Source organism: Ptychodera flava, chromosome 20 (genome assembly GCF_041260155.1).
Source record: "Ptychodera flava strain L36383 chromosome 20, AS_Pfla_20210202, whole genome shotgun sequence".
NCBI lineage: Eukaryota > Metazoa > Hemichordata > Enteropneusta > Ptychoderidae > Ptychodera > Ptychodera flava.
Genome location: NC_091947.1, coordinates 9,435,291 through 9,461,590, shown reverse-complemented (window position 1 = coordinate 9,461,590; position 26,300 = coordinate 9,435,291). Strand labels below are relative to the sequence as shown.

The window sequence follows — 26,300 nt, the reverse complement described above, 5'->3', positions numbered from 1 at the left end:
CGTGCTCGCTATTATTTTATAACATGCCATTAATAAAACATATCTTTTTTATTAGCGAGTAATTATTATTATCTACCCTGTCGCTGATATAAAAATACCGTTACTATCACGCCTAAAAAATAGAAGTGAGAAAACTGTCGAGCTGTCGTGCATGTGAACGAGAGCATTCGCAAAGAATGCTGGGATTGAATCTTAGAAAGGCGCCCTCTGTGTCAATAACTATGTGCAAAATTTGCCCGTTTTGAGTAACGCTGGTTTTCAGCTTACAATATCGGAAGTTGGGCGGTACAGTTACTATAGCAAAGTTAATGATGGCACAATACGTCCCTTGTTAAATACAATAGGTAGTAATCATGGTAAAAATTGCCAATTTATGTCAAACTTTTTTACACATAACAGAAAATCTATACCTACAGGGTCTGACATCGTATATCGTGTAGGTGAACTGTCATCAGAGGGTAAACCGGTCATACTGGTACAAACGTTTATAGAAAGTAACAATTAATTCTATTTTATCCTTTATGATTACTAATCATGAATCGACACAAATAACACTTTTAATCTCAACGCCTGGCACGACACCAAGGGCAGAGCCCTATATAATATTAAGTATACTACAAATGCGCGAATTTGGCATGGAAACTGATCATCATTCAAGATTCGAGTGCAGTAGTGTACCTTTGTAAGTTGACAATAATGACAGAAATATTTAATATCTATCAAAATTATTTATACTCATAAGTTTATTAATTTTTTAAACACTTGTTATGACTGATAATGCCAAATGGCCCTGTGCTCAGACACTGAAAATGCCCCACACTATTCTTTAATCATGGTTCCAAAACAAGAGCATCATTTATATGCAAAGAAGTGTATCAGATTTAGTTTATAGTGCACTGGGTGAGGAGATTACCATATTGATGCTTTTTGTAGTCACTTCGTCATGGCAATCATAAAAATATTTGCCTAACACATAAAAAGTCAGTCAGTCTATTATTATTATGGTGGGGCTTTGCTTTCTCATGCAGCTCATTTCATTCACTCCGAAGTCTGAAGAGTATCTGATATCAGATTTTGACCTACTTGCTGTAAACTTGATTTATGGCCATGACCACAGCATTTGCCCTCCCTTTCTCTCTCTCTCTTCCTTGATGCAAATACTACCACGTCTGGGGGCTTTGAAACGTACAAGCAATCAATAACTAGGGCATACCAGGAAGCAAACTGTTGATAAAATCCAGCAGGTGAAGCTGATAGAATTGGCAAATGCCCATATCAATAGCTGGTGTACTTGAAAACATAGCTCACATACCAACCACACTATGAGCACTGGGCCCCGGGGTCATTGGTCAACTAAATGACCACATCAAACTGCTCTGTTTGTGTATGCTTCAGGTCTGTGGTTGAAATTCTACCCTTACAGAGACCATATCACAGCTGTAATGTTATCACTTTCATTAGGGGCAATTTCCAAACTAATATTTACTGGGTAGCTGGTATTCACAGTACTTGATCCTATGACATGGAATGTGCACTCACAACAAATTGAAAAATTTCAAAGCATACATGCTGTAGACTCCCAATGTACAGTAGTAACATGGACCGTATACTAAAAAGGTATAAAATTATTTGGTGACATAATTTGACAGTGAAAACACTCAACTATAAACCAATATGTATCTACCTTTAGGTCAGGGGTCTCACTTCTAAATGTATCAATTCACTCAGATAAACCAGGAAGTTGTTTCTTTATAATGAATACAAAGATACCTTCTATAACCAATGTTTCCAAAACACAAAAAAGCAAATGAGGATACCAGGAAATGGGATAATGCATGTTCTGTGGTATGGCTTAAGCAAATCAATCAAAATATTACACTATACCACAGTCTCTGGACCGTAACTATACATACACTGGTAGATCTTAAATAAGTCTCTTAAAAATGAACGGATGTGGGACTTGCATCTACCTTGAAACTTTGATGTCTTTAAAAATCCCCAAAAATTAATCATGAAAATAGGCACTTTGCAGATGACAGATGTTACAGAAAACTGTCACATGATATTTACATTAGCGAGGAAATGGCTGGAAGCAAACATTGTAATCAGTTTCAGAAGTGAGAAGTTTTTTGAATGTCCAACATCAAGGTATGTCTCGGCTATTATTCTGCACAGTCAGAAATAACACAGGACACAGGATCTTTACATTACAATCACTGACAGCACAGGCTTTGTACATAACAATCACTGACGACACAGGATCTGTACATAATCACTGACGACACAGGATCTTTACATTACAATCACTGACAGCACAGGCTTTGTACATAACAATCACTGACGACACAGGATCTGTACATAACAATCACTGACGACACAGGATCTGTACATAACAATCACGACGATACTGTGATATAAAATATTGCTGGCAGTATTGCATCATACAATAATAATGGCTTTGTTCGTATTTTACCTATGGTTGTTTTCAGAATAAAAATTGTTTTCAGATCAAGAAGGACATTCCCTTTCTCACGGTCACTGTTGTGACTCAATAAAATTACTTGAATGGTTTTTAAAAACAATTATAACAGTATAAATTAACTAGTCCTTCAACTAAATAACACAATATAAACGACATTAAAATACTTTCAACTTATGAAATATATTATTAACTATGAATAATAAACACAAAAGATCGTTTTCCTTTTTATTACCCAAATCAAAACACATGTTTTCAAAAACAGGTGACAATAATAGTAAGCTTTGTGAAATGTCAAGAGTTTAACAAGTGCCATGTGTCCAATAGTAAATGTTAACATCCCACAATGTAGAGACATGTCCGTGTAATATCGGGATCATAAATGATCAAATCAGTGCTTGTTTACACATAGTTGGAGTAAAGAAACAATAAATATCAACAATGGATGTTAGCCCCTAGATGTAAATATCTACATGCTGCTCAGGGATTTCTGATTTCCCTTTAGTTCAAAATACCGGTAAAACCATCCATAAGATTTAAATATCAGTGCCTGTCTGGACAGTGGTAATTGTGGAATATCAGAAACATGTGGAACTGAATTCAAAGACTGGGAATTTCATACTGACCGTGGCATTGTTTCCTGTTATGAGAAACCAAAATGTTACATAAATTTGAAAACTCTCTCGGCATACTTCATCACGATCAAAAAATGAAAAATAAAACATATATACGGACTCACTGAATACTTCTGCAGTCTCTCATCTGCTAACTTAGACATGTAAGTAAAAATACAACTCCAAAATTTGAATCATAAGTCACTTATAATCAATAGCAATGTCAAGGCTACACACTGAAAACTCTGAGAGCTCTTGCAGTCTGAGAATGCGGGATTAGAAAGAAATGATTTACTTTGTCCCATAATAACAAAATTGACATAAACAAAATTTCAATACCATTTTTGCAAGACAATGCAAATCCCTAGAAAACTGGCATTATAAGGTGGTGTTGGCAAGTTTGGACAAAACCTAGAGTCCTGCAGTTGATGCATGGCGATCATGTCACTAGTCTGTAAGTGATCGCTCGTTTACAACTCTTACAATGTAGCCCTGGCCTTTTGCCTCCATATGAACTCTAAACGATAAGCTTGTGTGTAGCCACAGGCGCGCTCCTTGGTTAGGTAGTCTTTTTGATCGATGATTGTCTGCGTGATCACTTGATCACATACTTGGTGCTCTGTACTCACAACTATCAGAGAGCACTGAGTACGCGATTGGCTGTTGGAAAAGACTAGCCAGCTCATGAACGCTTATGGCATAGAATTATGTTATGTGTAGAACCTAGCTGAGTGAGATGGCCTACCAGCTACACAGTACCTAGCCTGATCTATGGGTGTCACTTGACAATGCCATTGGGTTCCAACAGTGTAAGGCACAGAATAGGAGAAGCAAATGTAGACCTGCAGGAGAATCTATGATACTGTTAGTGAACAAAACTACAATATTTGACACCATTATAAAACCAAAACCCTGTTGAACCAGTATGTAACACATTCCATCAATACCTTGATATTGTGCACAGTGACTTTGACTGTACAATCACTATGCCTGGCAATGCTAGCTTTCCAGCCCAACAGATGCATATATGTCAGTATTGGGTTGGACGTATTGCGTTGCCAGACATGAGCGATTACCTTTCTGCACAGATAATATGAATATTCATGACTTAAGATACATGCCTTGAATGATATTCAAATAATACATAGATTTGAATATTCATGACCTGAGATGCGCGTCTTTGAACAGTACAGAATGGTAACAGAAATTAAGCTAAAATCACCGATGGACATGTACAGAACAGATATGATTGTACAATTCGTGTCATGTCTGACTCTGTGTTCCATTAACATGAACATGTGCAAAGTGCTCATATCAGTCTTATAGCAAGATAAATATTGACCTCTACATGTAATAGGTCTTGTCTACGCATACATAATAATAATTTCTGATTTCAAACAGAATATCTTTTAGTCTGACCAAGAAAGGTACAAACTTTTTTGAATTTTGATTCTGAGATATTGCATACTGACGCCTCAATTAGCCAAAGTCCTATCCACTATATTAATAAGCATGTCACATATTTTATTAAAAAATCGTATTCTGATACTGTGTGTGCAGTGTACACATTTTGTCAAGCAGTCGCCTGTCTCTTCATACAAAATGAACACCTTGATGTCTACCATTGAAAGAAAGTAAAGTGAAAGACATTTCTCACAGAAATCAAGCAATAATTTATCAGTCGTTATAACATGCATTATGTTGAGGGACCTTTATTTTTCCTGATTAAATTATCTTTATCACATAATACGTTAGTTCTCTACCTTCTTTGATCACATGTTTGCTTTCAAATCTTTACTTTTCATGTTTGATTTCACAATGATCTCTTTCCTGTCTTTTGTGATACTGGCAGCAATGAATCATGGCAAAGAATGAGTGAGAACGCCCTTTGAACTTTGCCCTCTGACAGCATCAACAATTCATTAGAATAGCTGCTCACGTTTCACAGCCAGCGAGCTAGCCATTTCATGCACCCGTCTTTTATGTTAGGGTCTACATGTTAAGTCACCCTGAACAGGAAAAGGGAGCAGTCGCAGATACTCTGTTTTGCACAATACTGGTTTGTAACAGATAAAGTAGAACCAAGCCAGTAAATTTTGGATTACGGAGATTTGCATATCTCCTAATTTACCCGCTACCTTCCAGTCTACAGATCCTGAAGTGACTCTTGTGCCAATGTATGGCATTGTTACACTGAAAGTACCGTAGTATTGGCTAGATTATTTGCTGTGATATGGTTCATCTAGTGCTGGCTACAAAGTGTCTATTGTTTTCTAAGACCTATGTCCTAACTTAAAGTATCCATTGTACAACAATACAAGACAGCATTGTCTACTTTCTGTTGGAAGAATTCCAGAAATTATTCTCATCACAGTTACATGTATCTCAATCCAGAGTTATCAAGCGATCACAGATCACTTTGTCCATAAACAGTTCTACAATATTGTAAATGCATAAGAAACAGCCTCGTATTAAAAATAAAAGGTATAGATAGGATCATTCAGATTCAATGAAACAAATAATAAGCAGTGAAGTGAAGACTTCAGTAAGGCCCCGTTTCATGCTTTTCTTTTTCTTTCCTGCCTTATATTTCTTTTGCGGGATAAAAACATACATAAAACATACCGTTTTCACCACTAAAAGCAATTTTTTGACACAAAATGAATTTGACACATCTACAGCGAATAAACCAACTGATGCTACAGCTAAGATCATAACATGAAGAGAACAAAATACAGACATACTGGTATCTACCTTTTTTGAATACATATTAAAATACGTCTGATAAAAAAATTTGTCATGAACACCACATACTTTGAAAAGGCCTCTTTGGAAAATCAACCAAAATATTAGTACACACCAAACTTTTTCAAAATTGTAAATATTTTAACATACTTAACATTCAATCACAGCTTTTGCAGTAAATTCCTAGAACCCTTGACGAAACCACTCAATTGAAGGAACCTTTTCGCTGCCCTTGTATCAATACTCTTAAATGACGGTGGTTTGAATGGCAGGTCTAAATGAAAAATCAGCATCGGGCTAATGACTTTGATTTGATCTGGCATTGTGAGGTATTTGTTTCTGAAAATCTTGACTTGTGATTTTTCTCTGATATCATTAATCGCATTATCAATTGTATGCTGTTTTATGCAAAGTGTACTCTTGTCTGAGGCACTGATTTGTACAGGAGTGAATTCCCCTGGGAAATGGTGATTACATGAAAGTGAAAATAAAATAGCAGTTGGCCATTTTCTCTTTGAAGGCCAATTGGTACGATTATGAAGTCTGATTGAACCCAGGTGTCTTTGCCACATGTTGGCACTGACAAACGTGTTACTTAAATTATGTCATAAATTTTATCAAAGTTAGAACACTATACTAGAATATTTAAACCTTAACAGTAGTTAATCTGCTAGGGGCCAGTGACAAACACACACACTGGGAACGGACATAAACACATGTAATAGACAAATAATGGTAACGGAGAAAAGAACCATGTTTTATCCTATATACACATGACCAAATATCAGTAAATAAGATGAAATTTATGAACAATATATGTCTGTAATGGAACCACACTTGTCCCTTAGGCTCCTATATCTCAGTATATTAATGTGCTGAAATTCTTCTCTGTGAATGGCGCAGTTGTACATTGTATTATAAAAAAGGTTTAACACCATATACAGAAAATGTCTTTTGGAAAATCTCCAAATGGAGAAAACTTCGATTATAAAAGCAATATGTCAGGGAGCGTAGGCAGGCGGTGCGGGTACGACCTGACTACTAGGAACTGCTGGTGAAAACGTCGGTGGCATGTTGAAGAATTCATTGTCCCAGTCATCTGACCCATCATCACCACTGTCGTCGTACGTTGGATACCTCTTCAGCATATTTGTCGCCACAACGATCACTGAAAGTCCTCCAGCACCAGCGATCAGATAGAAGCCAACATCAAATTTGACTTCGACTGAACTGCCCGATCCTCGTTTATGTTCTTCTAATTGGTTTTCTATCAAAACTGAGATCCAATAACAAAATCCATTCACTGTCACACAAAGCAGTACTGAAACAAAAGAAAAATATTTCAGAAATCAGTCAGCTAGTCCAACTATTAAGGAATACTTGGCCACATTTTCATATTTTTTTGGACATTTTTGACCACTTATTGTCTGTATTTCATTCTTCTTCAAAAAGCGTGTTGATTAAATCAGCTACAACTTTCATGTATGGTATCTATTTGTGTTGAAACATGAAAGCCAACAAGTTCAACACCCTTCCATAATGTACATTAAAGATAACGACATTTCCATGCCACTGACAGAATTACAGAACTAATACTTTGCAGAGCAAATTCACAGCCCTACACTATTACAAAACATGTATGAAATGACAGTATAATAGTATCGTACACATAGATTTTGGTCCCATAAAATTTTGTCCAATTGTCATGTATAAAGCAGCTCCAGTGTCAGTATCAAGGATGCACATGTGTTTAATTGTGATATAACAGAGAAACTCATTTCCCAAATAATTAGTCTGACTATCGGGATATACATGCAACCACAGATGCCATACTTCACCAGTATAGGGAGCAATGCAATCGGTCTCACCGCTGGCCCTTAATGCTGGTTTGATTAAAGTGCGTGTGCACATGATGCATATGGCTACTGGTAATTATAATGTTCACACTAGCAGAAATATTCATGCAAGATGTCTACAACATGTGACCTCATACGCAGATTAGTTCCAAATTAATTACCCTAAATGGCTGGCATAAACAGGTCCCTGGTTGAATACATGTACAAGTGTATGCAAGCTGGAAATGATTACATGAAGGCAGACCTACATGAAAACCACATGAATCCCCTAAGGCACCATCACCCATAATTATCAGCTGTTCATGACAAACTGACTCATTGCTAGACATGTTTCTATAATTCAGCCTTCATTATCACAACAAAGTCAGACAGGAAGCTAATTAGTGGGGGGGGGGGGGAGATCTGTGATCACCAGCACATATGGATGGCTAATAGTAATTGGAAATGACTTATCAGTATTTTCCAGTCTCCAGCATTTTTCATACTTGATTTGCTTCCCTCTCTACCTCTATCACATCCACATATATTTTCACTGTGTGTCTGCTTGTACTTCATTTTCACTACAGCACAAAATTTACTGAATAAACTGCAAGATAAAGTCGTGTATGGATACACAGCCATCCGACTGGTGATGGCAAAGGGACGGCACAGTTGGAAGAGCTCTTGCACATTACCATACTCAATCTTTGGGTCTCTGCTGGTAGACACAGAACTCTCCATAATATACTAATCATATGTGTACTGTATATTATTATATTCCAAACATATTACCCATCATCAACTAGCAAATTTGGGCAATTCGTTTCCACTGTGGATTTCTTAGGTTCATATAACCAAACTTTTTAGAAGATATATTTGTAGTTGTTACGTTCTATTGGGCAATCAAACAATCTTATATCAACAAATAATAGTATGAAGGGAGATGCTAGTATAAGGCCTTGAAACAGCCTGTTTAAGTTTAAATCTGTGGTCGAAAAGGCCCTGGGATTAGGATTAACTAAGGTGTTACAAAAATTTATGGAAAGTTCGTGTATTTTGTTCTCCTTTGAAATTGCATCGTTATTTAAATATGTGGCTAGATTTTTAGATGTAGTCTGAACCGGGGATTTAATCATTTAATCTAACCATGCTTTGGGGAGTAGAACATTAAACTGTAATTGATATTAAAAACAAAATGGTGAAAAAAAAAAATCGTCAAAAGTTACAGCTGCAAGCCCTTGAATCAATAAGTCAGTAAACTTTAGGAGGGTTTCTAGGACTGTTCATCTTTGGTAAACCAAAACATTGAATGAACTGCAAACATTTAAGTTTCAGTCGGGTATAAATTTCATTTCCTGCCTGCCATGAAAATTTCTAAGCACCTGGAGAAATATGATAACTACGAATTTCCTTCCCCTCTCTCGTTCATAAATAAAATGAAGTATGTGTTTTTGTTCTGACTGCATCTGATTCTTAACCCTTGACCTCAGTCACATTTTGTACAATAAAAGTAGTAAAAGTTTTTCAGGGGCAGAAACTTTAAAATTTAGTAGTGAAACCTGATCAAGGTTGTTGTCTTTATATTTCAAATAACTGTAGAACAATGCAGAATAAAGTGTAAGGTCAAAAACTCTTCGATTAGAAACACCCATCACTAATTATGATATATCTCTATTTTGAAGTGATGACTCATGCTGTGAGGACAATGATTACAAAAGAGAAACTGTCACTGATACATGGCCACTTCATGGTTCTTCTTTTAAATCTTTCACCCCAGTTCCCTGTATACAGGTCCAACTTTACCATAGAAAACAATGGATTTGGGACAAACCATGGTGTGAAAGGGTTAAATCTGATTTTAATGGGGCCAGTAGCTATAACTTTTGCAATTTTTCTCATTATTTTTCATGTCAACTACAGTTTCCTGTTCAGTCCCCAAATCATGTTGAGATACACAATGTTGATTTTGTCGGTTATTAAAGAATGTACATGTGTAGACTGCATTGTTATTGTTGACTGGTGAACCCTAGTGTGCTGACTAAAATTCAAATTAAAACAACAACCAGCCATTTTACATGTACAGACGCTGTGTTGAAATGCTAAAAATTTTACATTTCAACATGCTTTGGGGAGTAGACCAAGAACTTGGCATTGACATACAAAATCAAAACAGTGAAAATAATCATCAAAAGTTACAGATACGTAGGATTTTTTCATCACTATCATAGACTGTTCCAGAACAAGGAACTCCATTCTACTTCAAAGAGTTTTCAAAGCCTCTCATCTGTCAGTACCATGACTCGAAATTAATTGACTTAGAAAAATAAAAATTTTCTGTTTGTGCACTGTACTTGTTGATCCCTGTACTTTGTTGTTGTTGTATATTGTGTATTACAGTAAAATGTTTTTATTTCCTTAAAATCAAGTCCCAATACTTGATGTACAATATAGGTACAGTACTGCATTATGACTTTGGTTCATGGGACTGAAAGCAATGGCTGTGACAGATAACCATTAAGAAAATTTCCATAGAGATATGTAATTACTGGCCAGAATGTAAAAATATAAATGGCTGTGTAACCATGCATCACATGGGGATAGAATGTACAGCCGATTTACAGCATAAATCATGGCATATTGAGTACCCTCAGAAGTCAACGTATTAAAATATTACTTGGTCGAAAATTCAGTTTTCTTTTTTAGCAGCTGATTACATAACTACATTACCTGTTAGGATATTACCAATGGCATGGCGCCTGATGATCTTCAAGGCTCTGCTGATTGGCCCGAATGTGTCTAATACAAACGCAACGAGGGAGAGTGCAATACCAAGAAATACAAAAGATATGATGACCCGCATGAGTTCCACTGCTTGATCAGTCACACATATTGACAAACCTGAAAGGTGGATAACAGGAGAGCACAAAAAGTGATAAAAGTGAAATTCAACTCGTTTTGATCTTTACTCGGCATTATGCCAAAACTTAGCAAAACTTAGATTTGGTGAAGAAAATTAAGAAAGTTTTATGGTGCATTTGATGTGTGAACAATTTTAAAAGGCACAAAATTTAGTCACACTGCAGGATGGGTTGATAATATTGTGACTCCCGTGACCAAAACAAAACATGACCTAAAAAGGAAATATTTACAAATCAATTTGTTGTGTGAAAGGTAAATCATCTGAAGACAATTGCTGATATTTGCCTCATTGTCCGTAGCATAGCTCTATATCCATTGTACATGGTGAAAAAGTCAGCCTGAAAGAGCACTTCCTTTTGGATTACTGGATGTAACAGTAAGGCTCACATTCCAGTAATTCGTGAACATCACTGGGAATAATTCTAATGAGCCCAAAACGCCAAAACACCTTAATTAACACAGAGATACAGTAGAAATGAGACACTCGCTGCTCACTGCCTATGATCAACACAACTTTCAAGTTGCTGGATTCATGCGATAATGTTTCATCAATAACAGTAATCACTTGCTAACTGCTAAAACTGACAGACGTTACATAAAACAAAGGGGTGGGACGAAACTGAGCAAAATACCGCTACAAACGCAATGGCACAAAAACACGGGTACAATGATGATTACCAGTGTACTGCTCCTACCTGGGTCACTTTCCGCGCCAACGTTGAAAAACATATACAGTCCAATATATTCGTGATCGCATGTACCACCATGTAAATAAAACCATCTCGGTTCAGCCAGTGCCGTAGCAAGAGTGGCGATCACTACCATTCCCAGTATGGCTGCAGCGATGTTTCTCTCCCGGTGTTTTGGTCTGATACGCCGAGACCTTGGGAGAGAATGTATTCGTCCATACCTTGGCAAAGGCATAATTACTACTGCAAGTTCGATAAAATTTGCGTCTTTTGACTGTTCAAAAGGGTGACATTGGCTTCAGGAATGTCTGCGCAGCGATCCCGGTGTGCGTTTGCTCTTCCCTGGTGTTGGTAACCGCTGGAAAATGACACAGTTTTATCTCAGGAAATACTAGAAGGAAGTAACAGCAGGGAAAGTTCGGCCATGATTACAGCTGTTGTACCACTGTGAATAATAACACGAATGACGATTTCAGCTCGAAGGGCGCTGATTCAGGCTCGTTCCCGGACATAGTTTTTTAGCGTACTTGGCAAGTACGTATGCCACTACAATTTTCGACCGCTTGTCGCAAACACTAAATACTAGTCTAGTAATAGAATACAAGTAGAAAATACCAGTTGGTCGAATATCAGTTCCCGACACGTTTTGTAAGAATACCAGGTGTTCCACTCTCTATCCCTTCCATGAATTACGAACGCTGTGCACCTTGAAATAAAAAAGAAACTTGCGTTCTTTAAAATGCTTAGGCCTAAATTATTCACCGAAATGTGAAACGTTCAGACAAAAAAGTCCTTTATAGCGTTGTCTATTCGGTAGAATTTGAAAATTATTGATCCGTCCTTTACTTTTCCACTGTGCACTACAAAGGGAACTATAGGCCTATAGTCGTCACAAAACTTTCACCCTTTTGAAAGCCCGCCAGCGAACGGGACTCCTTCCATACTGATATATGATTTGTCCAAAGTCATTTTATTTTGAACAACTCTCAATTTCCCATGACATGATAAGCTACGCATGTTGTTTTTCATCTTGAGATGTTTGTCGAAATTATGTTCGAAAGCCCAAGGCTAGAGAATAAGCTTATGTGGGCAAAAATTAACCAACGCTCTATATGAGCAAGAACAGATTCCGAGAAAAAAGAATGATTTGTTGTATCCTACCATGTACCAAAGTATGTGTTCGTGTGACGCAGTGGCTATACTCAAACAAACTGCACAGCTGACAATGAACTTACATGGACATATTACTTTAATAAATAGATCGACAATATCTCTTGAGAATTATTGTTTGACGTTTGGGATGTGATATACCTCAGCAACGATTATGGTTTATCAACTCATAAGCGTCGAGACTCCTGGACGAATGGGCTGTCATCAGTGCAGAAAATCCAATCAAGTAGTCAACGGCATCAAGAATAATAATAATAATAATAATAATAATAATAATAATAGTAATAGTAATAATAATAATAATGAAGAACACTTGTATAAAGGCTCCTTATCTCTGGGAAAACAGGGCTCGGGGCGCAAAAATGACACATTACACTCTGTAATAGGAAATGTTGAAACATAGGTACTGGTGACTGGGCGAATATAAAAGGTTATAGTAATATTATTATTTAAAGAGATGACCTTGAGAGAATGGTGGAAGGAAAGGGCAGATTTGGAGTGGTCAGAAGATCAGAGGGAAGTTTTAATTCATTAATGTAGGGGCTACGTCAGCCATGTGTGAGAAAGATTTCTCGCCAAAAAGATAGGTGTTGGTCCATAACTGTTTTGGTGGTTTTCTGACGGGATATGGTCAGTAAACCACAAGCACAGCTGTCGGACTATTTATTAAAAAGCTACATCAGGGAAACCACTGTCCCCTTTTGGACGGACTGTGGGACAACTAGGTTTACATGTAATCATTTCCGGGTTCTTTTTTTCTGCGATCCCCGCATGGCCCTACCACTCCGGCCTTGGTCGTCTTGAGTTGGGCAACACAACAAATCCGAGAGAAAGCAACTACATTGCGTGCAATCACTCTACCATCTACAAAAAAGATTGCTCATTTTCAGCCAGGTATCAAATTTACTGTGGTGTGTGTCATGTAACTTTTGTCGGCGAACGAGCCTCAACACACCTGTCATTTGATGTTCTGCAGGTAATAGTATACACATGCACAGGTAGGGGTCCTCCCTTCTTCACCGAGAGACTTTTTAAAATGTATCTGTTTGACTGATCTTGGAGGAGAATATAAATTATTTGAATAATAACAATCATTTCAATTTTATTCGCGTGACTTAGTGATTATATTTAATGAAGTATCAGGCTGTAGTTGCTAGGGATTCTTTTTATGAGGTAGGCCTACATGGGAAACGAAGAAAAGGAACGAGGTAGTAACGATACTAGCGAAAAGACATATCGTTTCAGCGTTCATAGCAATAACAGCAAGACACAATAGACCAAAGGTTGGACATTGCCGGGATAGATTTTCCCTTTTATGAAGAAATGTCCTAATTGGAATCCTGTTTGAAATGATAATGTTTGAATTCCTTGACATGATTAACTTTGACGTTAAAAAGTATAAATGGAGTTGACACATGCTAAAATACGCATCTAATGTAAACGACAACTTACTGTAGCTCGTCTACAAATATATTGCCAATATTGAGTGAATTTGAAATAAAATGCAAAAGAGGCAATGTTAATTTTTTTTAAGAAAAATGACAAACGTACTCTCATCACAGCTCTAACATTCGATTATGAACACATAGGCCTATACACTTCTCTAATAAAATGCGCAAATGTCTGTTATATATAGGGCATGGGCTAAAGTTTGCCTCTGAGTCGGGAGAAATTCTCCCAAACAGAAGAATGTCGCCCCTAAGTCCAAAGTGCCTTTTTGTACAATGCCTTGATACCAAAAGACTTTGAATGATATATTTTTCAGAATTCGGAAAGAAAGCATTGAAAGTACTAGTGCCGCCACGATGCCGCAAACGAAGTTCTGATCCGCGGATGCGACGTCTGTGCGAGGGCGCTGCGTTGTTTTCCCTGTGACGTCACACTAGACAACCATAAACATTCAGCAGCCATTTTGCTCGAATACCTTATGAGAATCTCCTCTGATCAAGTCTAGAAGTACGGTATATATCCAAATCCGGTGCCGCTCGGTGAAAGCCCAAGCATGTCCGATTCAGAAGACGAAAATCCAGACCGCCAGTTCAAAATAGTCATCATGGGCGATGGTGCGTCGGGGAAGGTGAGGAACAATTTCTATTTTTCAGTGTAACATTCACTGATTCAGTGATTTCTGTTTCACAAGTTCTGCCCACAAATCAATCATGAATCAAATCATTCTTCGATATTGACGACCAAATATTAACCGTCAATCATACAACCCAGCAGGATTGTCTAAGGTTACCGCTGAAGTGATTTTATTCAAACAATATAAATAATGTGCGACGTCTGTTTATTAGTGAATGACTCTCAGACTTCAGAAACTCATGAGTAGATAGCATGTTCCTTGGTATCACCATGGAGGTAGCAGACTACCTCCATGGTATCACCATGGATGTAAAAATTTTTACATCTATGTATCACTCTTTACGAAAAGCGACCGCTATCACGTGTTTGTCAACTGCGGGCGGGGGAGGGGGGGGGAGACAAAATAATGACAAATATTGCAATAATCATTTATGAGATACATGTTGGTGGTTTTTTAACGTTTGACTGAGATTAATTCCTGTTTCGGTCACATTTCATCTTTACTCTTTCTCTAGTCGTCAGTAAATTAGAAAATTGTCACTTTTATCGATAATTTGCAACATTTTAATTATAGAAGTAGATGGAATAAAATGTTTGAAGTGTATCTACATGAACATGACATATGTATAGAAGTGGGTATAATGTACCCAGTATATGATGTGCATATTATTTCTATTTGTGTATCTATATTTGTGTGGGTGTTTTATGCTCATCAACTACTCACATATATGTTAAAAATATAATTCCTAAACAGTGTAATATTATGTAATGAACACATAATTTCAACAGTCAATCATTTATTTCAGACATCAATTGCAATGAGATATTCGCAGGAACAATTTGGAAAACAGTACAAACAAACAGTTGGTCTAGATTTCTTTCTTAGGAGGTTGGTTTTAACAGGTAAGTGAACACTGATCATATTTCACAGAGCATGATTCACATTATAAAGACCAGGGGCACTTCCACTTTGTTTTGATAGGGTTTAGGTAAATGTGAAAATAAGTGAAACCCATAACAAACTGTAGTCTGCAGTGCTGCATTTACCAGTGTGTGCCTCTGAGAAGGCCAGCCTGTCACAAGCACAGTACTGATCGTGAGCACTCACATCTAATGCTGATGAGGATCTGGTTTATGTCAATTACTTTGTTAAATACTGATGCTGTTTAGATCGTTGGTACAAACAATATCATTAAAATACATGTAAATGTAAAGGTAAATTATACCCGTGTATTCAAGATCATACTCCAAAGTCTAAATACAATGTACAATATACCGGGATGTGGTATTCCACTGAATAATCTAGCACCAAAAGTGAACGTTGCAGTGTTGGGGGCTCTGAGTTGTAGAAGAAAAGACATCAAGGAGTATTATTAGGAGCGCCATGTTTTGTGAACTCACTAGACAGCTGACAGTGTTAAATTAACCTATTTCTTGTCACATTGAACTTGACAGGGAATACACATGTCACATTACAAGTCTGGGATATTGGAGGGCAAACACTAGGAGGGCAAATGCTAGACAAATATGTATATGGCGCACACGTAAGTACGAGATTTTCAAAGATTTCAAAAGACTTAAGGTTCAAAATATGGTAATTTTTAAACATGATGATTTGTAGCTCGGAAGTGCAACTCACTGGAGAAGCCATTAGAGTCTTTCTGAGCCACTTCCACCTGTTAATTACTTCAACTTCTGTGTAAAGTTTTTATTGTTGTCAGTCAAACTACAGCTGTCCACATACAAGGTCGCAGCACATAGCGTAAGGTTTGTTTTGCTGTGCAGCACAGAGAGTGCACAGAGGTATTGTCAGTAAACTGACACTGACAGGCCAAATGGTAATCTAAGCATCTGCTCTCACACACTGAGCATGAATCATTTGATATTTAGGGTTACATGGAGGAAACGGATCAAAAAGCTTATTTTTGGGCATTGTTTTTCCTAGTGGTACTTCAAAGTTAAATTTTTTTTCGCATAAGGCAACAAAAAATTTTTACCAAAACCTAACACTCATACAAGACAACCTCAGTACCATTGAGCTTGAGCCTGAACATTTAATACTGCTTGTATACAAACATGAAACTAAAACATATATTTAGATATATTGTCACCAGAGGAGCTACGTTCACTGACTTAATGTGATATTGATACTGTGTGTCACAACAGCACGTGTGACACCAATCTTCAGCTGATTTAGAATTACTTGTCCCAAAAGAATTTAGGACACCTTAAGGAGCACTAAAAGTGTTGTGAAATTGTAGGCAGGTGTTCTTTGAACATTGGTAGAATAGAGAGGTACATGTAGAATGCTGTTCTTCCTGACTAGCCTGCACAATCTGATCCAAGAAGACACATCCGTATTGATATGTAGGTCATTCCCCCCACACTCATCATGACCTGAGTTCAATTAGTCTAGAACATTCTCAAGGTCACTGCCCTTGATGACCTCACAACCTTGAATTCAATTAGTCATGTTTGGAATGTTCTGGAAAGTTGATTAGTTGTGTAAGGGAGATAATTTTAGAACAGTAATTAGCATGTCAATAAAAGTTCTAGATTGTTCTTATATGCCTTTATAAAAGGGACGTGCACAGCTTCCAGTCAGACTTTTGGGATCGTGTCTCTTGTGTGTTACTAAACTCCAGCAGTAGTCATTCTCAAGACTTTTCAAGACCTTCACTGTCAACGCTGGATTTATACTGTGGTCTTTGTGCAGCTTCAAGCCTGCAAGCCAAAGGACTGTTCATTCATCCAACTGACTGTTACAACTCTGAGACTGGAGCTTTGCCGTCCAGCTGAGATAAGTAATCTGTACACTTTTAAAGCTTGTACTCTATCCCTGACTTAGCAATTAGTTTTATTTTCGTAATAAATTTTGTTTAAACGTTAACTGCTGAGTTCACCCTTTTGTTCGTTTTCTCTGCACGTAACAAATTGGGGGCTCGTCCGGGAGTCGATTAACAGATTTAACAGATTTCACTGTACATTGAAAAATGCTTTATAGTAGAATAGAGGTTTTATACATAATTGATGGATTTCAAATATGCTATCAGATTGTCGCTATGAAGAAAGGTACATCTGCACGTATTGATTTTTCCTTATATTTCTAGTTTTTAAAATCCACCTGTACCTGAGTTATGTCAGTCACATAATTTTTAAAGAATTGTACTCAGCTGCATGTATATTGTTTAGAAATAGCTCAAAGGCCCCTATTATGTGATGGTACACTTTTTCTCAGACTAGTCTAGAAAAACAAATGCAGAAATGAGAACTTCAATTCTACTCAAATCAGTTACATTATCCAGAACATCCTGATGAATTGAATGCTGGTTTGTGCATTATTTTTCCTTTCTGTGGAAATATGGAACATCCAATATATCTTTACACCTCCCTGCTGAATGCACTGCCGTTAACATTTATCATTGTGACCATTACTGTTGTGGATTCCTGATTGGCTGCTTTGCATAGTCTATCAAGTAAATCACCCCCAAATCCCTAGTGGTGCCAACCTGTACTGAGGAAATGAATGTGTACTGGCAAGGCTTTATTCTGAACACGGGGTGATTTGCGAGCAGATTTGTTACAGTTCATGATCATTGAGAGTATGAATGACTGAAGGAAATCAATAAAATGTGATTGATTAAATAGTCACACCATACAGTGTTATTTTATGCTCTTTGAAACTTGAAGTGGTAATTGCACCACTCTCTTTATATATGCAGAGGCTTTGCCGGTCTGATCAGAACATTAATTACTGTTGTGATAATATCCAACCATTTCCCTTTTATTTCCTTGAAGTATTTGGCATTTGCGAAAAGTGTCTTCAGTGTCTGTTTGTGATTTTAAACCATGGCTTTGTCTTTTTTTATGCAGGCTAAGTGTTTTTACATTTGCCATAATTTGTCTGTGTGTTTTTCTAACACTGCTTTTACAACAACACTGCTTTGTTTATGCCATTGGCTGCTTGCTCTCAGCAATGAAGTCTCTTAATGGGTATTGACCACTTCAAATTCAAATGGCTGCACACACAGTAAATTTCCTAGAAGGAAAAATAGGATCAAATTGAAGTATAAGTTTAAGGTGCTACATACCTATTAATCCCACATTGTCATAGGCAGGTCCAAGCCCAGAATTGAAAACAACAGAATAAAGCCAAATCATGAGGATTTAACCCTTTTTGTCACCTTATAGCGCTGTTCACGGTTACAGGTTTGTTACTAAATATAGCTGTACGCGCGCGACATCGGACACGCAGCTTGAAATGCGGACAAATTTTATCAATGTTGCATGCGTGGCTGTTTTGCAGCTTGTACTCTGAGTCCGTGAATATGTTTTTTAGTATTCACTGTTACTCGAGCAGTAGCCCACTGAGATGTATTTTCGTCGTTCTTGCATGCGTAATTTTCAAAAGCGTAATCTAAAAATGCGGACAAATATTTATTTTTGCATATTAATGAGAGAACAGTGACGTAAACTGTGAACGGCGCTATTAAATGTAACCAAGAAAGTTTTTTTCATATTTTTCCAGAATTTTATCCAAAAACTGTAGCCAATGAAAAGTAATGTCCATTTGGTCCAAAATTATCAAAAAAATTACAAAATATTCATAAAAAATTGGTAAAATTTTGCACAAAAATTTTGGCGGGAAAATTTACAGTACTCAAAGGGTTAACAGGAAGAGTGACCCTCCCAGCTCTTCAGTGTTCCAGTGACCAACCTACCCTTTGTTATTTTCAGCGTCACAGCATTTATAATGACCAAAGTCTCTTGGCGTCTTAGACTTATATAATAAACTTACATTTTCATTTTCTTACAGGGCATACTTTTAGTATATGACATTACAAATTATAGTAGTTTTGAAAATTTAGAAGACTGGCTTGCCATTGTCAAGAAAGTTTTTACAGATCAAGAGAAAATGCCTCACTTGGCTCTGGTGGCAAATAAAAGTAAGTCATATCTCAATACAGTTCTATGTGTGTGTGGTTGAATTTTTTTTTTAAGATGGCCAGAAAATTGTTGTAATTATACATCAACCTAAAAAATGATATTTACTTGATTGTGTTACTCTTAAAAAACCAATTGTTTTCTGAATTACAAATGCTTTATACCAAATTGTAAGGTTTTTGGTATGTAAGTTATTTTGTACATGCATACCCAGATTAGACTGTTTCCAGTGCACTTTACATTGCACTCTTCATCCCGGCATTTTAGTTTTACTCACATTTTTTTGCTGTAATGTGGTTTCATTACCCTATAATGGAATGAGAAAGACAGCGTCAAATTAAATCTGTTCTGTATCATGTTTTCAAATTACACAGTCGCTGATTACATCAAGGACAATACCATTAACTCCTTCGTTGCAATCACCTACCTTTAAGAACCGTTGAGAAAGCCAGTGGCTTATTGTCTTTCATTTAACATTAAGTGGAGAAAGCACACCCCTTTCATGGCAAAATGTCTCTCAAATTGACAACAAAGAATACATAAGATGTGCAAAGTTTATACGTTAAATATAGAATTTTAAAGTAATTCTTATTTGACAACAATCGACAGATATAAAGAATGACTAATAAAATTGGTAAGGTTGGCAAACAGGAAAATTTTAAATGTCCCTATCTCATTATCATAAAATCAGTGTTCATATTGAGGCAAGGCATTGCAACAATAGCCTTAATGAGAAAAATATTTTATAAATTAATAAACTGTCTGATGTATGAAGTTTGCTATAAAGGTGTTATAAATTTACTGATTTGGCATTGAACAGAAAAAGTACATTGATTCAAGGTGCTACACTTTACTCGTAAGTCGTCAAATATTAAACTCTTTGAAGTCAATAAGTTCCTACAAAAGAACAGTTACCACGTACACAAATACAGGTACTGAGAAGTGAAAATCTTCCACTGACCTCAACTGAGGCATCCTAAAGTGATTAATTGATTTTTTAAGGATGAAGTCGCCAGAAAATGAATAGGAAAGTCATTCTTCAACTGTAATGACTGCTAAACATAATAAAATCACCATCGGCTTAATCTCCCATGCACTTTACGTGCGCCTTGTCGAAGAAACGGGTCATCTCGTTGTCTTGAAATCAAATCAGATGTAAATTGGCTGAACCGAATTCAATTACTTTGCCTGTCTGTTGGGATGTCATGGTATATAAGCAGCTTAGAGTGTGAGTCTGGTTCTCTTTCAGTGGACTTGGAGCATATGCGCACAGTCAAACAGGAGAAGCACATGAAGTTTGCCCAGGAGAACGGAATGTCTAGTCATTTTGTGTCAGCCAAATCAGGGGATGCTGTGAGTGTTTTTCTTTTCATCTCTCTGTTACAGCCATTTGATCCATTTGATATATATTTCATCTCTCTCTCTCTCTCTCTCTCTCTCTCTCTCTCTCTCTCTCTCTCCACATCCTTTATTTCTGTCTTTTTTACTGCATTGATCAATATATCTCTGAATCTGAGTAACATTTTTGTAAGTCATTCGATGCTTGTTTGTCCATCTGAGTACAGAAATGTATAGATACTAAGCTCTCTCTGTCTGTCCATGTAGGATATATGTATTTTACAGGAGACAGTCAAGACAGACAAAACTTACACATCTTGTGTAAATTCAGTTTTGTCTGTGATGGTGATGTTGACCATTATTGCATGCTCTGATAACATTTGAACCACTTACATTAAAATTTGACTGCAATGTGCAAGTCATGCTTTTCAGATTTTAGAATAAAAATGTGCATAATTGTAAATTCTTAAAATAATTTGTGAGACGATAAAACATTTGCAACAGAAGTAAAATTCTTTCCCTTTTTCAGTACAATTGAAGTCTGAATGATTTGTCAATATTCACGCAGTTTGGATTTCAAAGATGCATGAGGATATCACAAGGTTTTATGTCATGCAACCTTAATCACCAGTGATCCTTGTGGGACATAATTTTCCTGCTCTAATATTCATGTTCCGAGAACATTTTCATTTTAATTAATTATACAGTTGGACAGGTAGTTATTTATCCTGAGTGGTCCATAAATCAAAATTTGTTGTTGTCATTTTTACTGCTGCTGGGAATGAAAACATTATCATTCATTTCTTTCAGGTAAATTTATGTTTTCAAAAGATAGCGGCAGATATCTGTGGCATAAAATTAACAAAGCCGGAAATTGAACAGACATCGGTAAGTTGACCGTCATTACGTTTTCTTCAAAATTGCTTTAAATGTTTTTTTATTCCACCTGATATACTTGGTATATTTGAAAAGTATCTTGGAAATTATTCACCCTGTGATATTTTTTTATCCAGAACTCCATGCTCGTTTGAATAATAACTATGTGAGTACGGAAAAAATTATCTTCAAATTAATTATTAATCACACAACACAAGGATCACACAACACTCACAGAAAAAAGAAAACACACTTTGAATAATTTGAATAACTTACAAAATCCAAGAAGATCAGATAAACAAAGTGTATGTTACTGTAAGTACAAGAAATTGTTGAATCTAATAATCTTCTTAGAGATGTACATGCTTGTTTAGCATGAAGTCCCCAAGAGTCTTGCAGGGTTTAGGTAATTGTATCTACCAGGAATAATTGCTGTCGGATCTTTCACCTTTTTTGTGTTAATTATTAATGAACCATGTTTCGTTTCAAATCTCTGAAAGAAGTCAAAGATACTACATCCTTCATACTTAAATTTACCTCAAACTAATATGTTTCATAACATGTTCTTTTAGTACCAGTATGAAGTCCACCCTAAGATTGTTGCAGGGTTTAGATAATTGTACCTAATAATTGCTGTTGTATCTTTAACCTTGATGTTAATTATATGATGAATGACTTGTTAAAAACTCTGAAACAAGTCAAAGATATGTACATCCTTTGTACTTAAATTTACCGAAAACTAATATGTTTCATCATGAACGATACATAACAGTATGGCAAGGTTAGATCGTAAGGTTATTTATTTTTGAACATGAGGTGACATGGTTTACTTCTCTTTTCCTACACAGAGAGTAGTGAAGGCAGACATTGTTCAATATAGCAATTCAGAGCCGTCGAATCGAGCAACTCCATCGCATCCCAGAAGTTCAATGTGCAGTATACAATAATGGCATTTACAGAGAGTGGAGATTGAGAGCAGATGAACTGACACCATTACGGAGTTATCCATCCACCCTAACAGTCCAATTGAATTTGGAGCAATGCAGAGACACAGGAAGTCAGCTGAAAGCATTTGTAGTCTAGGGTTACTGAAGATGAGATGTTTTTCCCCCTGGATGGATGGATGGATGGATTTCCACACTTTCACTCACACCTGGAACAGATATGAAAAGACTGTCTTCTGAGGAGATGACGTGTTTTTGTATATGTGTGTGTGTGCATATGTGAAGATCTCTGTAATGACATTTTGAATGTGAAGATTTATATTTATACTCAACTATTAAAAGCAACTGGAAAAGTGGAATGTACTTTTGACAGGGCAAGTCCAAAATTTGATTTAGATTTCAATGTTTTTATGTAATATTGAAGATGAGAGATGTTATCACAAAAATGTTAATCAAATGGATATACAGTGCATTTCACATCGGCGCCACAACTCAGCGTATAAGCTGGACACATTACACTGACAATACAAACGATTAGCTTGTGTATCACGACACATTTCAGAATCACCGATTCATTGATTAATTACAGTAAACTAGCATGGAGCAGCTGCTCTGTCCTGACTGAGGGATTGACAGTTGACTTCGCTTGATCTACGATGTGACTGTTTTTACAATGTCAGCCGAGAGTTGAAGTGCTGAAGAGGTTTTCTCAGCTGAAACTAAATAAAAGAAACACACATTTTCTTGTTTTAGCTTTCAAATGAAACTGTAAAAACAGCTACATTGTATATAAAGTGTAATCAACTGTTCAGCTCTAGGTCTAGACAGAGCGGCTGTCCCATGCTGGTTTACTGTCATTAATCAATGAGTGATACCCAAGCTAATAGTTTGTTTTGTACATGCAATGTATCTGTCTGATACACTGAGTTGTGGCACTGAAGTGAAATGAACTGTAAAGACCTACAAATCACCTTAGTATTTGTTTCTCATTGCATATAAAATGCATCCTACGACATATTTTTGTGCTAACATTTCAATTCATCATAGGTTTTGTCAACTGTCAATGAACTTTTGATGGGGGGGGGGTAGGGAGTATGGTAGGGCTTGTGAAAACAGTAGTAGAGCGCTTGATCTGTCACATGGCAGGTGAATAGTTGCCTACAATTATACCATTTATCATGAAATGTGAAATTTGTTTTCAATATCAGGTGTAAATATGCCATGGGAAGATGACTAGATCTTTTTTATGAAACACGTCTTTATCAAAAACACGGACCCTCTGCACTGTCTACATTGGTACTGTGAGACATGACTTCTGTGTAGTACTTTTGTCATGATCAATAATACCATATAAACAATTTATATTCAGTTCCCACGTTTTGTAATACACATTTTAAACTTTGAATCCCCCACATATCCGTGTGCAAATATACGTGCAAAGATCAGCCAAGTGTTCAAACCATATTTTGACAATTTATGATGTCCACTAGCCACGTTTAATTGGTTCTCTTGAAATCTATTTAAATTTGCCCACTCAATTTCTCATATTTCGTTATATTGACAGATTTTTAATAATTGATTTCGGTGTCTTTCCTTGAACAAAATATTCTGTAAATTCAAACAAAGCATGAATGAATGCTTTATTGGCCTAGATTTAAAAAGAACAATCTTTCTTGTGGACTGATAGTGTGTGCAAAGGTCAAAGTCAAAAGCTGACCACAGTGCGGTGCTTTTGAATCATCTGACGGGGGTGTACCTTGAACCCTTTCATCTGTGTATTGTGGGGAGAAATCATTGCCAAGGCAAATGGTATATTAGGGTTAGCATAAAAGTTCGGGTAAGGTACACACATATCAACCCTGAATAAGCCTGTGCTCTGTCCATGTTGAAGAGTTCAAAAGTAAGCAGTTATTTATTCGGACAATAAACATTCTACTAAGTGTGCAAAACAAATGTTATGTTTCTTTTCTGTGTTTACATAATGTTTTTTTATTTAGAGGTTTATAATTCTTGACCTACAGATGGCTTGGAATATTGTATATAAATGTAAAATAGAGCCTGTGTATTTGATTATTATGGAAGAAGCAATATCCTGAGTGGCATTACTAGTTTTTCCCCATGGAAAACAATTTCCATAATGTATACAAGCTGATCTTCCGAATGATATAGCTGGTATGTTGCACAGTGTATTAAAGACTGTGTTTTTCCAAGCTAGGGCCCAGCACCAAAAACACCTCATATCACAGAGTTTCTTCAGCTATGCCCCAGGGTAATTGTACAGTAAATATTCATAACTTGAGCCATGTGTTTGAAGATTGGTAAATGTTCATTGCACAAGTTTACGACCCGATGCCGTACTTGTAAATACATGTACTTTGTGTTCGTATTTTTTATGTTTAGAGACTTATTGGTTTGGCAGCAGATGTTAGAAATTAGGTGTACATTAACTCCCAGGCATTTTCAGTTGCTTTACTGATTACCGGTAATTCAATCAGCAGATCATTAACTAGATTTGGATACTTTTTACAGAATCGTTTTACTGTACGGTTCAGTGCTTGAGACTGACATATTGAATTAAAAACAAACCTTTCCACATCAGTACTGTGTGATGCCAGTGTGTAGTTTACAGGTCTTGATGACCTTCCAAGCCCTTGGAGTTGACTCGTGCTGAGTACATCAGCTTTGCCAGGGATCTGTGTGGGAACATCCAAAAGTTTCAAATGGCTAGTGGCCCATTGGGGTTTTAATACATGACTTTTCCAATTTCTTGACCATGATCCTCTCCTGCGATATCAAAGCTTAGCTTCTTCAGAAATCACCTAACACTCTGGCAGTAAGTAATCACTGTACCACAAAACGCTGCTTTTAAACGCAGGATTCATTTGTCAATAAAGTGATTAACTGAACACAATATTCCAAGGAGAAAACTGGACATATTGGTATATCATGTAAAAGTCCATGTCAACAAGAGTAATGTGAGAACCAGGCATTGAGGACTGCTACTCTAAATGTCTACATATGACTTTGAGTCCACATTAACCCTTTGAGTGTTCAATTTGTGTCACATTTATAAAATATAACCCAGACAATTTTTTTCAGGCCAAAACATTTTTTCAGATTAAACCTCAAATTTTGACCCAACACTGACGTCTATGAAAAATGCTGTCTATCTAGTCCAAAATTTTCAAAAGAATTGCAGAAAAATTTGTTAAAATTGGAAAAATGTTGCACAAAAATTTTGGTGGGAAAAATTTCAGCATTCAAAGGGTTAAAGGTTTCATGATGTCAAGTTCCAGTGTCAACATTGTTTAGTTCTTGAGAAGATAGTAACTCTAATGATAAACGAACATGATTATTTGTCATCAGTATCTGACCAACCGTGAAATGTTTCACAGAGATTTCTTTGCAATGAGTTGTTACACATAGATGTAGACTATAGAACTGCCTAATCTTATTGGGTTTCAGGTGTCATGTGTGTAATCATTTGTAATTTTTCTGCCATGAATAGGAGAGCATGGTAGATATTGATCCAAACTGTGCAAAATATTGATCAATACTTGGGTACTGACCCACATTTGATTGACCTGTCTAACTCCACATAGGGCCTTGCGCATCTTACATTTAATATATGGTTCACCTACTTATCTATCAAGATGGGCGTGTAC

At 36.6% G+C, this 26,300-nt stretch overlaps 2 protein-coding genes across 2 annotated transcripts; one reads left to right on the top strand and one right to left on the bottom strand.

Annotated features, from left to right (window-relative positions):
• Positions 1-2,694: 2,694 nt before the first annotated feature.
• LOC139119964 (transmembrane protein 127-like) lies at positions 2,695-11,749 on the bottom strand. The gene is made up of 3 exons (XM_070683933.1): positions 11,288-11,749; positions 10,401-10,571; positions 2,695-7,159 (listed from the first exon to the last, which is right to left on the bottom strand). Exons 1-3 carry the CDS (start codon positions 11,514-11,516, stop codon positions 6,840-6,842), a joined length of 720 nt encoding a protein of 239 aa, XP_070540034.1. The 5' UTR covers positions 11,517-11,749; the 3' UTR covers positions 2,695-6,839.
• Positions 11,750-14,321: 2,572 nt separating this feature from the next.
• LOC139119963 (ras-related protein Rab-28-like) lies at positions 14,322-25,233 on the top strand. The gene is made up of 7 exons (XM_070683932.1): positions 14,322-14,528; positions 15,340-15,436; positions 15,989-16,077; positions 19,350-19,479; positions 20,727-20,830; positions 21,626-21,703; positions 22,540-25,233. The coding sequence occupies exons 1-7, from the start codon at positions 14,454-14,456 to the stop codon at positions 22,636-22,638; spliced, it is 672 nt and encodes a 223-aa protein (XP_070540033.1). The 5' UTR covers positions 14,322-14,453; the 3' UTR covers positions 22,639-25,233.
• The last annotated feature ends 1,067 nt before the right edge of the window (positions 25,234-26,300 follow it).